Source organism: Bombina bombina, chromosome 7, assembly GCF_027579735.1.
Source record: "Bombina bombina isolate aBomBom1 chromosome 7, aBomBom1.pri, whole genome shotgun sequence".
Taxonomy (NCBI): domain Eukaryota; kingdom Metazoa; phylum Chordata; class Amphibia; order Anura; family Bombinatoridae; genus Bombina; species Bombina bombina.
This window is the reverse complement of record NC_069505.1, coordinates 24,525,844-24,543,489: the sequence shown is the minus strand read 5'-3', so window position 1 is coordinate 24,543,489 and position 17,646 is coordinate 24,525,844. Positions and strand designations below refer to the sequence as shown.

General features: G+C 40.8%; 1 protein-coding gene across 1 annotated transcript in view; it reads right to left on the bottom strand.

Moving 5' to 3' along the window:
• LOC128665790 (neurexin-2-like) overlaps positions 1 to 17,646 on the bottom strand; it is a 581,704-nt gene that overhangs the window by 45,172 nt on the left and 518,886 nt on the right. Inside the window, 1 exon segment of the mRNA XM_053719990.1 lies at positions 8,792 to 8,867. Coding sequence (XP_053575965.1) covers positions 8,792 to 8,867 — 76 coding nt within the window.

The window sequence follows — 17,646 nt, the reverse complement described above, 5'->3', positions numbered from 1 at the left end:
CAACACCCTCTTGCCCCTCACTGTCTAGTTATACTGTCCCTATGCACCCAATACCCTGCAGTCCCTCACTGGCTAGTTATATTGCCCCTATGCACCCAACACCCTGCTTTCCCTCACTGTCTAGTTATACTGCCCTCATGCACCTCAACACTCTGCTTCCCCTCACTGTCTAGTTATACTGCTCCAATGCACCCCAACACCCTGCTGCCCCTCACTGTTTAGGTATACTTTCCCGATGTGCCCAACACCCTGCTGCATCTCAATGCCTAGTTATACTCCCCCTAAGCACCCAACACCCTGCTGCCCTTCAATGCCTAGTTTTACTGTCCCTACACACCCAAAACCCTGCTTGCCCTTAATGCCTAGTTATACTGTCCCTATTCACCCAAGACCCTGCTGCCCCTCACTAGACACTGTCTAGTTATACTGTCCCTATACACCACACACCCTGCTACCCCTCACTGTCTAGTTATACTGTCCCTATGCACACAAAACCATGCTGCCCCTCAATGTTTAGTTATACTGTCCCTATGCACCCAATACCATTCATCCCCTCATTGGCTAGTTATATTGCCCCTATGCACCCAACACCCTGCTTCCCTTCACTATATAGTTATACTGCCCCCATTTACCTCCACACCCTGCTTCCCCTCACTGTCTAGTTATACTGCCCCAATGCACCCCATCACACTGCTTCCCATGACTGTCTACTTATACTATCCCAAACACCCTGCTGCCCCTCACTCCTTTTATTATACTGTCCCTATGCACCTCAACACCCTGCTGCCCATCAATACCTAGTTATACTGCACCCAACACCATGCTTCCCCGCAATGCCTAGATATACTGTCCCTATGAACCTTACACCCTGCAGCACCACTGTGTCTAGTTATACTGTCTATATGCACCCAAAACATTGCTGCTCCTCACTGCATAGTTATACTGTCCTTATGAATCCCAAAACCCTGATGCCCATCAATGCCTTTTTATACTGTCCCTATGCACAGGAAACCATGCTGCCCATCACTGTCTAGTTATACTGTCCCTAAGCACCCAATACCCTGCAGCCCCTCACTGGCTAGTTATACTTCTCCCATGCACCTCACACCCTGCTATACTGCCCATTTGCACCCAAACACCCTGCAGCCTCTCACTGACTAGTTATATTATATCTATAGACTCAAACACCCTGATGTCCCTTAATGCCTAGTTGTACTGTCCCTAAGCATCCCAAAACCCTGCTGCCCCTTAGTGCATTGTTATACCCTCACTATACACACCAACACTCATCTGCACCTCACTGCTTAGTTATGTTATCCCTATGCACCCAACACCCTGCTGCTCTTCACTCCCTTATTATATTGTCCCTATGTGCCCAACACCCTGCTGCCCCTCACTGCCTTGTTATACCCTTCCTATACACCCTGACACCCTGCTGCCCCTCACTGCCTAGTTATACCCTCCCTATAAACCCAACACCCTACTGCCCCCCACTGCCTTGTTATACTGTCCATATACACCCAAACACCATGTGGCCCCTCACTGCCTTGTTATACCCTCCCTATACACCCCAACACCCTGCTGCCCCTCACCACCTTTTTTATATCGACCCTATACACCCTGACACCCTGCTTCCCTTCACTGCCTTGTTTTACCCTCCCTATACACCCCAACACCCTGCTGCCAGTCACAGCCTTGTGAAATCCTTCCTATAAACCCAACACCCTGCTGCCCCATGCTGCCTTGTTATACCCTATCTATACACCTTGGCACCCTGCTGCCCCTCATTGCCTTGTTATACCCTACCTATAAACCCAACACCCTGCTGCCCCTCACTGCCTTGTTATACCCTCCCTATACACTCCAAAACACCTTGCTGCCCCTAACTGCCTTGTTATACCCTCCCTATGCACACAACACCCTGCTGCCCCACACTGCCTTGTTATACCCTCCCTATAAACCCAACACCCTGCTGCCCCTCAGTGTCTTGTTATACCCTCCCTATACACCCCAACACCCTGCTGCCCCTCACTGCCTTTTTATATCCCCCTATAAACCCAACACACTGCTGCCCCTCATTGCCTTGTTATACCCTCCATATAAACCCAACACCCTGCTGTCCCTCACTGCATTGTTATGCCGTCCCTATAAACCCAACAGCCTGCTGCCCCTCACTGCCTTGTTATACCCTCCCTATACACCCCAACACCCTGCTGCCCTTCACTGGCTTTTTATACCCTCCCTATGCACACAACACCCTGCTGCCCCTCACTGCCTTGTTATACCCTCCCTATACACCCCAACACCCTGCTGCCCTTCACTGGCTTTTTATACCCTCCCTATGCACACAACACCCTGCTGTCCCTCACTGCCTTGTTATACCCTCACTATAAACCCAACACCCTGCTGCCCCTCACTGCCTCGTTATACCCTCCCTATACATTCTGACACCCTGCTGCCCCTCACTGCCTTGTTATACCCTCCCTATAAACCCAACAGCCTGCTGCCCCTCACTGCATTGATATACCCTCCCTATAAATCCAACACCCTACTGCCCCTCATTGCCTTGTTATACCCTCCCTATACACCCCAACACTCTGCTGCCCCTCACTGCCTTGTTATATGGTACCCTCCATATAAACCCAACACCCTGCTGTCCCTCACTGCCTTGTTATACCCTCCCTATACATCCCAACACCCTGCTGCCCCTCACTGCCTTGTTATACCCTCCCTATAAATCCAACAGCCTGCTGCCCCTCACTGCCTTGTTATACCCTCCCTATACATTCTGACACCCTGCTGCCCCTCACTGCCTTGTTATACCCTCCCTATAAACCCAACAACCTGCTGCCCCTCACTGCCTTGTTATACCCTCCCTATACACCCTAACACCCTGCTGCCCCTGACTGACTTTTTATACCCTCCCTATGCACACAACACCCTGTTGCCCCTCACGGCCTTGTTATACCCTCCCTATAAACCCAACATCCTGCTGACGCTCACTGCCTTGTTATACCCTCTCTATATACCCCAACACCCTGCTGCCCCTCACTGCCTTGTTATACCCTCCCTATACATCCCAACACCCTGCTGCTCCTCACTGCCTTGTTATACTGTACCCTCCCTATAAACCCAACACTTTGCTGCCCCTCACTACCCTGTTATACCCGACCTATACATCCTGATGTCCCTCACTGCCTTATTATACCCTCCTTATACATCCTGATGCCCCTCACTTCCTTGTTATACCCTCCTATACATCCTGATGCCCCTCACTGCCTTGTTATATACTCCTATACATCCTGCTTCCCCTTACTGCCTTGTTATACCCTCCCTATACATCCTGATGCCCCTCACTGCTTTGTTATACCTACCCTATACATCCTGATACCCCTCACTGCCTTGTTATATATTCCTATACACCCTCATACCCCCCAACTGTCCCCATTTTCATGGGACAGTCATCATTTTTTTTTTATTCTATTGAGCCCATACTTGGAAGCAGATGGCTTTTCTCTCCCACCCCTGGTAGTGATGATGTCTAACCCCTGGTGATAATACTAGCATGCTTTCAGTTTTCTACAATGAGCAGTGCTAAAACCAGGGTAACAAACAGTGGCAGCCTCAGACTGCAGCTTATGTGCTTACTAACCCCAGGACCCCATACAATGAATTACAGATACCCATATATGATGTAGTATGTGTGTCTATCTATATCTATAAGTGCATGTGTGTATCTGCCTGTATAAGTGTATGCTATGTAGTGTGTGTGTATCTGCATGTATAAGTGTATGCTATGTAGTGTGTGTGTATCTGCATGTGTAAGTGTATGCTATGTAGTGTGTGTGTGTCTGCATGTATAAGTGTAAGCTATGTAGTGTGTGTGTGTCTGCATGTATAAGTGTATGCTATGTAGTGTGTGTGTATCTGCATGTATAAGTGTATGCTATGTAGTGTGTGTGTATCTGCATGTGTAAGTGTATGCTATGTAGTGTGTGTGTGTCTGCATGTATAAGTGTATGCTATGTAGTGTGTGTGTGTATCTGCATGTATAAGTGTATGCTATGTAGTGTGTGTGTATCTGCATGTATAAGTGTATGCTATGTAGTGTGTGTGTGTCTGCATGTATAAGTGTATGCTATGTAGTGTATGTGTATCTGCATGTAGAAGTGTATGCTATGTAGTGTGTGTGTGTGTATCTGCATGTATAAGTGTATGCTATGTAGTGTGTGTGTATCTGCTTGTGTAAGTGTATGCTATGTAGTGTGTGTGTGTCTGCATGTATAAGTGTATGCTATGTAGTGTGTGTGTGTATCTGCATGTATAAGTGTATGCTATGTAGTGTGTGTGTGTATCTGCATGTATAAGTGTATGCTATGTAGTGTGTGTGTATCTGCATGTATAAGTGTATGCTATGTAGTGTGTGTGTATCTGCATGTATAAGTGTATGCTATGTAGTGTGTGTGTATCTGCATGTGTAGGTGTAAGCTATGTAGTGTGTGTGTGTATCTGCATGTATAAGTGTATGCTATGTAGTGTGTGTGTATCTGCATGTGTAGGTGTAAGCTATGTAGTGTGTCTGTGTGTATCTGCATGTATAAGTGTATGCTATGTAGTGTGTGTGTATCTGCATGTATAAGTGTAAGCTATGTAGTGTGTGTGTATCTGTTTGTATAAGTGTATGCTATGTAGTGTGTGTGTCTGCATGTATAAGTGTATGCTATGTAGTGTGTGTGTATCTGCATGTATAAGTGTATGCTATGTAGTGTGTGTGTGTCTGCATGTATAAGTGTATGCTATGTAGTGTATGTGTATCTGCATGTATAAGTGTAATGCTATGTAGTATGTGTGAATCTGCATGTAGAAGTGTATGCTATGTAGTGTGTGTGTGTATCTGCATGTATAAGTGTATGCTATGTAGTGTCTGTGTATCTGCATGTATAAGTGTATGCTATGTAGTGTGTGTGTATCTGCATGTATAAGTGTATGCTGCATGTATAAGTGTATGCTGCATGTATAAGTGTGTGTGTGTGTGTGTATCTGCATGTATAAGTGTATGCTATGTAGTGTGTGTGTGTCTGCATGTGTAAGTGTATGCTATGTAGTGTGTGTGTATCTGCATGTATAAGTTTATACTATGTAGTGTGTGTGTATTGGCATGTGTAAGTGTATACTATGTAGTGTATGTGTGTGTATCTGTATTTATAAGTGTATGCTATGTAGTGTGTGTGTATCTGCATGTATAAGTGTAAGATATGTAGTGTGTGTGTGTATCTGTATGTTTAAGTGTATGTGTGTGTATCTGCATGTATAAGTGTATGATATGTAGTGTGTGTCTGCATGTATAAATGTAAGCCATGTAGTGTGTGTGTATCTGCATGTATAAGTGTATGCTATGTAGTGTGTGTGTGTCTGTGTGCATCTGCATGTATAACTGTGTGTGTATCTGCATGTATAAGTGTATTTAATGTAGTGTGTGTCTCTGCATGTATAAATGTAAGCTATGTAGTGTGTGTGTGTGTGTGTATCTGCATGTATAAGTGTATGCTATGTAGTGTGTGTGTATCTGCATGTATAAGTGTATGCTATGTAGTGTGTGTGTGTCTGTGTGCATCTGCATGTATAACTGTGTGTGCATCTGCATGTATAACTGTGTGTGTATCTGCATGTATAAGTGTATTTAATGTAGTGTGTGTCTCTGCATGTATAACTGTATGCTATGTAGTGTGTGTGTGTATCTGCATGTATATGTGTATGTTATGTAGTGTGTGTATTTGCATGTATAAGTGTATGTAGTGTGTGTGTGTATCTGCATGTATAAGTGTAAGCTATGTAATGTGTGTGTGTGAGTATCTGCTTGTATAAGTGTATGCAATGTAGTATGTGTATCTGCATGTATAAATGTAAGCTATGTAGTGTGTTTGTATCTGTATGTATAAGTGTGTATCTGCATGTATAAGTGTATGTTATGTAGGGTGTATCTATCTGCATGTGCAAGTGTATACTATGTAGTGTGTGTGTGTATCTGCATGTATAAGTGTAAGCTATGTAGTGTGTGTGTATCTGCATGTATAAGTGTATGCTATGTAGTGTGTGTGTGTGTGTATCTGCATGTATAAATGTAAGCTATGTAGTGTGTTTGTATCTGTATGTATAAGTGTGTATCTGCATGTATAAATGTATGCTATGTAGGGTGTGTGTATCTGCATGTGCAAGTGTATACTATGTAGTTTGTGTGAGTATCTGCATGTATATGTGTAAGCTAGGTAGTGTGTGTATCTGCATGTATAAGTGTATTCTGCCCCTTATTGCCTTGCTATACCCTCCCTATGCACACAACACCCTGCTGCCCCTCACTGCCTTGTTATACCCTCCCTATAAACCAAACACCCTACTGCCCCTCACTCGCTTGATATACCCTCCCTATACACCACAACACCCTGCTGCCCCTCACTGCCTTGTTATACGGTACCATTCCTATAAAATAAACACACTGCTGCCCCTCACTGCCTTGTTATACCCTCTCTATAAACCCAACACCCTGCTGACCCTCACTGCCTTGTTATACCCTCCCTATACACCCCAACACCCTGCTGCCCCTAACTGCCTTTTTATACCCACCTATACACCCCAACACCCTGCTGCCCCTCACTGCCTTTTTATACTCCCCTATAAACCCAACACCCTGCTGCCCCTCATTGCCTTGTTATACCCTCCATATAAACCCAACACCATGCTGTCCCTCACTTCCTTGTTATATGGTACCCTCCCTATAAACCCAACAACCTGCTGCCCCTCACTGACTTTTTATACCCTCCCTATGCACACAACACCCTGTTGCCCCTCACGGCCTTGTTATACCCTCCCTATAAACCCAACACCCTGCTGCCGCTCACTGCCTTGTTATACCCTCTCTATACACCCTGACACCCTGCTGCCCCTCACTGCCTTTTTAGACCCTCACTATGCACCAAACACCCTGCATCCCCTCACTGCCTTGCTTTACCCTCCCTATGCACCTTGGCACCCTGCTGTCCCTCCCTGCCTTGTTATACCCTCCCTATTCACCCTGTCACCCTGCCGCCCCTCCCGGCCTTGCTAAACCATCCCTATACACCCTGCTGCCCCTCGCTGTCTTGTTATACAGTACCCTCCCTATAAACTCAAAACCCTGCTGCCCCTCACTGGTTTGTTATACCCTCTCTATACACCCCAACACACTGCTGCCCCCCGCTGCCTTGCTTTACCCTCCCTATACACACTGGCTCCCTGCTGCCCCTCACTGCCTTGTTATACTCTCCCTATACACACCAACACCCAGCTACCCCTCACTTCCTTGTTATATGGTACCCTCACCATAAACCCAACACCCTGCTGCCCCTCACTGCCTTGTTATACCCTCTCTATACACCCCAACACCCTGCTGCTCCTTGCTGCCTTGTTGTACACTCCCTATACACCCTGTCAACCTGCTGCCCCTCAATGCCTTGTTATACTCTCCCTATACATCCTGGCACCCTGCTGCCCCTCACTGCCTTGTTAGACCCTCATTTTACACCAAACACCCTGCTGCCCCTCACTGCCTTGTTATACCCTCCCTATACACCCCAACACCCTGCTGCCCCTTGCTGCCTTGTTATACCCTATCTATTCACCCTGCTGCCCCTCACTGCCTTGTTAGACCATCACTGTACACCAAACACCCTCCATCCCCTCACTGCCTTTCTTTACCCTCCCTATGCACCCTGGCACCCTGCTGCCCCTCCCTGTCTTGTTATACCCTCCCTATTCACGCTAAAACCCTGCTGCCTCTTGCTGCCTTGCTATACTGTTCCTATACACCTTGCTTCCCCTCGCTGCCTTGTTATACTCTCCCTATAAACCCTGACACCCTGCTTGTCCTCGTCGCATTGTTATACCATCCCTATAACCCTGGCACTCTGCTGGCTCTTGCTGCCTTGCTATACCCTCCCTATACACCTTGACACCCTGCTGCCCCATGCTGCCTTGTTATACCCTCTCTATACACACAACACCCTGCTGCCCCTTGCCTCCTTGTTATACCTTCCCTATACACACAACACCAGGCTGCCCCTCGACTCCTTGCTATACCCTACAAATACACCCTGACACCCTGCTGCCCCTCACTGCCTTTTTATACCCTCCCTATACACCCTGACACCCTGCTGCCCCCCGCTGCCTTGCTATACCCTCCCTATACACCCTGCTGCACATCCCTCCTTGTTATACCCTCCATATACACCCTGACATCCTGCTGTCCCTCGCTGCCTTGTTATACCCTCCCTATACACCCTGCTGCCCCTCGCTGCCTTTTTATACCCTCCCTAAATATCCTGATACCCTGCTGCCCCTCAATGCCTTGTTATACCCTCCATATACACCCTGACACCCTGCTTCCCCTCACTGCCTTGTTATACCCTCCCTATACACCCTGACACCCTGCTTCCCCTCACTGCCTTGTTATACCCTTCCTATACACCCTGACACCCTGCTGCCCCTCCCCGCCTTGCTATACCGTCCCTATACACACTGACATCCTGCTGCCCCTCGCCACCTTGCTATACTCTCCCTATACACCCTGACACCCTGCTGCCCCTCGCCACCTTGCTACACCATCCCAACACACCCTGACACTCAGCTGCCCCTGAGGTTTTTACATATCTCTACATATAACTACTTCTATTTCCTTCCTGGGTGTATTAAGGGATTTCTCCGTTACTTGCTGCATTATTTATTTATCTGTCATTAGAGGGTACAGTTTGGGTCTTACCAGTACTTGGTTCACATTCCTCTAAATCTTCATCATCGCTCGGGCACTCAGCTGAGTATACCAGGTCATCAGAAATCTGTAAAACACATTGAAAGGAAATTATTAATTTTTATTGACTTTGAGAATTAAATTCATGTTTATTTCACTCTATTTCATGATATTTATTAACAGACCATGAGTACAATCACAGTGAACATTACAATAGATATTAAGTTATACTTTATGTTCACTGATACTGTAATATTTGGTGACAGATGTGTGCAGAGACTTTTAAAGGTTTATTGCATCTCCTTCATCAAAAAGCAGAGGAAATGTCTTCATTGTGAGTCCTCTACTTGATTAATGAATCTGGTCTAATCATAATTTATATATTTACTGCAGAAATATTGATGATCTACTATATACTATAATATACATATTCACTGTATTATGATGTGAGTATCTATACACTGATAATGAGCACACTGCACTGTATAATGATGTGAGTATCTATACACTGATAATGAGCACACTGTACTGTATAATGATGTGAGTATCTATACACTGATAATGAGCACACTGTACTGTATAATGATGTGAGTATCTATACACTGATAATGAGCACACTGTACTGTATAATGATGTGAGTATCTATACACGGATAATGAGCACACTGCACTGTATAATGATGTGAGTATCTATACACTGATAATGAGCACACTGCACTGTATAATGATGTGAGTATCTATACACTGATAATGAGCATGCTGCACTGTATAATGATGTGAGTATCTATACACTGATAATGAGCATGCTGCACTGTATAATGATGTGAGTATCTATACACTGATAATGAGCACACTGTACTGTATAATGATGTGAGTATCTATACACTGATAATGAGCACACTGTACTGTATAATGATGTGAGTATCTATACACTGATAATGAGCACACTGTACTGTATAATGATGTGAGTATCTATACACTGATAATGAGCACACTGTACTGTATAATGATGTGAGTATCTATACACGGATAATGAGCACACTGCACTGTATAATGATGTGAGTATCTATACACTGATAATGAGCACACTGCACTGTATAATGATGTGAGTATCTATACACTGATAATGAGCACACTGCACTGTATAATGATGTGAGTATCTATACACTGATAATGAGCACACTGCACTGTATAATGATGTGATTATCTATACACTGATAATGAGCACACTGTACTGTATAATGATGTGAGTATCTATACACTGATAATGAGCACACTGCACTGTATTATGATGTGAGTATCTATACACTGATTATGAGCATACTGCACTGTATAATGATGTGAGTATCTATAAACTGATAGTGAGCACACTGTACTGTATAATGATGTGAGTATCTATACACTGATAATGAGCACACTGTACTGTATAATGATGTGAGTATCTATACACTGATAATGAGCACACTGTACTGTATAATGATGTGAGTATCTATACACTGATAATGAGCACACTGTACTGTATAATGATGTGAGTATCTATACACTGATAATGAGCACACTGTATAATGATGTGAGTATCTATACACTGATAATGAGCACACTGTACTGTATAATGATGTGAGTATCTATAAACTGATAGTGAGCACACTGTACTGTATAATGATGTGAGTATCTATACACTGATAATGAGCATGCTGTACTGTATAATGATGTGAGTATCTATACACTGATAATGAGCACACTGCACTATATAATGATGTGAGTATCTATACACTGATAATGAGCACACTGCACTGTATAATGATGTGAGTATATATACACTGATAATGAGCACACTGCACTGTATAATGATGTGAATATCTATACACTGATAATGAGCACACTGTACTGTATAATGATGTGAGTATCTATACACAGATAATTAGCACACTGCACTGTATAATGATGTGAATATCTATACACTGATAATGAGCACACTGTACTGTATAATGATGTGAGTATCTATACACTGATAATGAGCACACTGTACTGTATAATGATGTGAGTATCTATACACAGATAATTAGCACACTGCACTGTATAATGATGTGAGTATCTATACACTGATAATGAGCACACTGTATAATGATTTAAGTATCTATACACTGATAATGAGCACACTGTACTGTATAATGATGTGGGTATCTATACACTGATAATGAGCACACTGCACTGTATAATGATGTGAGTATCTACACACAGATAATGAGGAGGCTGCACTGTATAATGATGATAGTATCTCTATACACTGATAATGAGCACACTGCACTGTATAATGATGTGAGTATCTATACAGTGATAATGAGCACACTGCACTGTATAATGATGTGAGTATCTATACACGAATAATGAGCACGCTGCAATGTATAATGATGTGAGTATCTATACACTGATAATGAACACACTGCACTGTATAATGATGTGAGTATCTATACACTGATAATGAACACACTGCACTGTATAATGACGTGAGTATCTATACACTGATAATGAGCATGCTGTACTGTATAATGATGTGAGTATCTATACACTGATAATGAGCACGCTGTACTGTATAATGATGTGAGTAACTATACACTGATAATGAGCACACTATACTGTATAATGATGTGAGTATCTATACACTGATAATGAGCACGCTGCACTGTATAATAATGTGAATATCTATACACTGATAATGAACACACTGCACTGTATAATAATGTGAGTATTTATACACTGATAATGAGCACACTGTACAGTATCATGATGTCAGTATCTATACACTGATAATGAGCACGCTGCACTGTATAATGATCTGAGTATCTATACACTGATAATGAGCACACTGTACTGTATAATGATGTGAGTATCTATACACTGATAATGAGCACACTGTACTGTACAATGATGTGAGTATCTATACACTGATAATGAGTATGCTGCACTGTATAATGATGTGAGTATCTATACACTGATAATGAGCACACTGTACTGTATAATGATGTGAGTATCTATACACTGATAATGAGTATGCTGCACTGTATAATGATGTGAGTATCTATACACTGATAATGAGCACACTGTACTGTATAATGATGTGAGTATCTATACACTGATAATGAGTATGCTGCACTGTATAATGATGTGAGTATCTATACACTGATAATGAGCACACTGTACTGTATAATGATGTGAGTATCTATACACTGATAATGAGCACACTGTACTGTACAATGATGTGAGTATCAATACACTGATAATGAGCACGCTGTACTGTATAATGATGTGAGTATCTATACACTAGTAATGAGCACACTGCACTATATAATGATCTGAGTATCTATACACTTATAATGAGCACACTGCACTATAATGATTGGAGTATCTATACACTGATAATGAAGACACTGCACTGTATAATGATGTGAGTATCTATACACTGATAATGAACACACTGCACTGTATAATGATGTGAGTATCTATACACTGATAATGACCACACTGTACTGTATAATGATGTGAGTATCTATACACTGATATTGAGCAGGCTGCACTGTATAATGATGTGAGTATCTATACACAGATAATGAGCACACTGCACTGTATAATGATGTGAGTATCTATACACTGATAATGAGCACGCTGTACTGTATAATGATGTGAGTAACTATACACTGATAATGAGCACACTATACTGTATAATGATGTGAGTATCTATACACTGATAATGAGCACGCTGCACTGTATAATAATGTGAATATCTATACACTGATAATGAACACACTGCACTGTATAATAATGTGAGTATCTATACACTGATAATGAACACACTGCACTGTATAATGATGTGAGTATCTATACACTGATAATGAACACGCTGTACTGTATAATGATGTGAGTATCTATACACTGATAATGAGCATGCTGCACTGTATAATGATGTGAGTATCTATACACTGATAATGAGCACTCTGCACTGTATAATGATGTGAGTATATATATACACTGATAATCAGCACGCTGTACTGTATAATGATGTGAGTATATATATATACACTGATAATCAGCACGCTGCACTGTATAATGATGTGGGTATCTATACACTGATAATGAGCACACTGCAGTGTATAATGATGTGAGTATCTATACACTGATAATGAGTACGCTGCACTGTATAATTATGTTAGTATCTATACACTGATAATGAGCACACTGTACTGTATAATGATGTGAGTATCTATACACTGATAATGAGCATGCTGCACTGTATTATGATGTGAGTATCTATACACTGATAATGAGCACACTGCACTGTATAATGATGTGAGTATCTATACACTGATAATGAGCACACAGCACTGTATAATTATGTTAGTATCTATACACTGATAATGAGCACACTGTACTGTATAATGATGTGAGTATCTATACACTGATAATGAGCACACTGTACTGTATAATGATGTGAGTATCTATACACTGATAATGAGCACACTGTACTGTACAATGATGTGAGTATCAATACACTGATAATGAGCACACTGTACTGTATAATGATGTGAGTATCTATATACTGATAATGAGCATGCTGCACTGTATAATGATTTGAGTATCTATACACTGATAATGACCACACTGTACTGTATAATGATGTGAGTATCTATACACTGATATTGAGCAGGCTGCACTGTATAATGATGTGAGTATCTATACACTGATAATGAGCATGCTGCACTGTATAATGATGTGAGTATTTATACACTGACAATGAGCACACCGTACTGTATAATGATGTGAGTATCTATATACGGATAATGAGCACACTGTACTGTATAATGATGTGAGTATCTATACACTGATAATGAGAACACTGCACTGTATAATCATGTGAGTATCTATACACTGATAATGAGCACTCTGCACTGTATAATGATGTGAGTATATATATACACTGATAATCAGCACGCTGCACTGTATAATAATGTGAGTATATATATATACACTGATAATCAGCACGCTGCACTGTATAATGATGTGAGTATCTATACACTGATAATGAGTACGCTGCACTGTATAATTATGTTAGTATCTATACACTGATAATGAGCACGCTGCACTGTATAATGATGTGAGTATCTATACACTGATAATGAGCACACTGCACTGTATAATGATGTGAGTATCTATACACTGATAATGAGCACACTGTACTGTACAATGATGTGAGTATCAATACACTGATAATGAGCACACTGTACTGTATAATGATGTGAGTATCTATACACTGATAATGAGCATGCTGCACTGTATAATGATTTGAGTATCTATACACTGATAATGACCACACTGTACTGTATAATGATGTGAGTATCTATACACTGATATTGAGCAGGCTGCACTGTATAATGATGTGAGTATCTATACACTGATAATGAGCACACTGTACTGTATAATGATGTGAGTATCTATACACTGATAATGAGCACACTGTACTGTATAATGATGTGAGTATCTATACACTGATATTGAGCAGGCTGCACTGTATAATGATGTGAGTATCTATACACAGATAATGAGCACACTGCACTGTATAATGATGTGAGTATCTATACACTGATAATGAGCACGCTGTACTGTATAATGATGTGAGTAACTATACACTGATAATGAGCACACTATACTGAATAATGATGTGAGTATCTATACACTGATAATGAGCACGCTGCACTGTATAATAATGTGAATATCTATACACTGATAATGAACACACTGCACTGTATAATAATGTGAGTATCTATACACTGATAATGAACACACTGCACTGTATAATGATGTGAGTATCTATACACTGATAATGAACACGCTGTACTGTATAATGATGTGAGTATCTATACACTGATAATGAGCATGCTGCACTGTATAATGATGTGAGTATATATATACACTGATAATCAGCACGCTGCACTGTATAATGATGTGAGTATATATATATACACTGATAATCAGCACGCTGCACTGTATAATGATGTGGGTATCTATACACTGATAATGAGCACACTGCAGTGTATAATGATGTGAGTATCTATACACTGATAATGAGTACGCTGCACTGTATAATTATGTTAGTATCTATACACTGATAATGAGCACACTGTACTGTATAATGATGTGAGTATCTATACACTGATAATGAGCATGCTGCACTGTATTATGATGTGAGTATCTATACACTGATAATGAGCACACTGTACTGTATAATGATGTGAGTATCTATACACTGATAATGAGCACACTGTACTGTACAATGATGTGAGTATCAATACACTGATAATGAGCACACTGTACTGTATAATGATGTGAGTATCTATACACTGATAATGAGCATGCTGCACTGTATAATGATTTGAGTATCTATACACTGATAATGACCACACTGTACTGTATAATGATGTGAGTATCTATACACTGATATTGAGCAGGCTGCACTGTATAATGATGTGAGTATCTATACACTGATAATGAGCATGCTGCACTGTATAATGATGTGAGTATTTATACACTGACAATGAGCACACCGTACTGTATAATGATGTGAGTATCTATATACGGATAATGAGCACACTGTACTGTATAATGATGTGAGTATCTATACACTGATAATGAGAACACTGCACTGTATAATCATGTGAGTATCTATACACTGATAATGAGCACTCTGCACTGTATAATGATGTGAGTATATATATACACTGATAATCAGCACGCTGCACTGTATAATAATGTGAGTATATATATATACACTGATAATCAGCACGCTGCACTGTATAATGATGTGAGTATCTATACACTGATAATGAGTACGCTGCACTGTATAATTATGTTAGTATCTATACACTGATAATGAGCACGCTGCACTGTATAATGATGTGAGTATCTATACACTGATAATGAGCACACTGCACTGTATAATGATGTGAGTATCTATACACTGATAATGAGCACACTGTACTGTACAATGATGTGAGTATCAATACACTGATAATGAGCACACTGCACTATATAATGATGTGAGTATCTATACACTGATAATGAGCACACTGCACTGTATAATGATGTGAGTATCTATACACTGATAATGAGCATGCTGTACTGTATAGTGATCTGAGTATATATACACTGATAATGAGCACGCTGTACTGTATAATGATGTATCTATACACTGATAATGAGCACGCTGTACTGTATAATGATGTGAGTATCTATATACTGATAATGAGCACGCTGTACTGTATAATTATGTGAGTATCTATACACTGATAATGAGCATGCTGCACTGTATAATGATGTGAGTATCTATACACTGATAATGAGCACACTGCACTGTATAATGATGTGAGTATCTATACACTGATAATGAGCACGCTGTACTGTATAATGATGTGAGTATCTATACACTGATAATGAGCACACTGCACTGTATAATCATGTGAGTATCTATACACTGATAATGAGCACACTGCACTGTATAATGATGTGAGTATCAATACACTGATAATGAGCACACTGTACTGTATAATGATGTGAGTATCTATACACTGATAATGAGCATGCTGCACTGTATAATGATGTGAGTATCTATACACTGATAATGAGCACGCTGTATTGTATAATGATGTGAGTATCTATACACTGATAATGAGCACGCTGTATTGTATAATGATGTGAGCATCTATACACTGATAATGAGCACGCTGTATTGTATAATGATGTGAGTATCTATACACTGATAATGAGCACGCTGTACTGTATAATGATGTGAGTATCTATACACTGATAATGAGCATGCTATACTGTATCATGATGTGAGTATCTATACACTGATAATGAGCACGCTGTACTGTATAATGATGTGAGTATCTATATACTGATAATGAGCACACTGTACTGTATAATGATGTGAGTATCTATACACTGATAATGAACACACTGTACTGTATAATGATGTGAGTATCTATACACTGATAATGAGCACACTGCACTGTATAATGATGTGAGTATCTATACACTGATAATGAGCACACTGTACTGTATAATGATGTGAGTATACATACACTGATAATGAGCACACTGTACTGTATAATGATGTGAGTATCTATACACTGATAATGAGCACACTGCACTGTATAATGATGTGAGTATCTATACACTGATAGTGAGCACATTGTACTGTATAATGATGTGAGTATCTATACACTGATAATGTGCACACTGTACTGTATAATGATGTGAGTATCTATACACTGATAATGTGCACACTGTACTGTATAATGATGTGAGTATCTATACACTGATAATGAGCACACTGTACTGTATAATGATGTAAGTATCTATACACTGATAATGAGCACACTGTACTGTATAATGATGTGAGTATCTATACACTGATAATGTGCACACTGTACTGTATAATGATGTGAGTATCTATACACTGATAATGAGCACACTGTACTGTATAATGATGTGAGTATTTATACACTGATAATGAGCACGCTGCACTGTATAATGATGTGAGTATCTATACACTGATAATGAGCACACTGCACTGTATAATGATGTGAGTATCTATACACTGATAATGAGCACACTGCACTGTATAATGATGTGAGTATCTATACACTGATAATGAGCACGCTGCACTGTATAATGATTTTAGTATCTATACACTGATAATGAGCATGCTGTACTGTATAGTGATGTGAGTATATATACACTGATAATAAGCACACTGCACTGTATAATGATGTGAGTATCTATACACTGATAATGAGCAGGCTGCACTGTATAGTG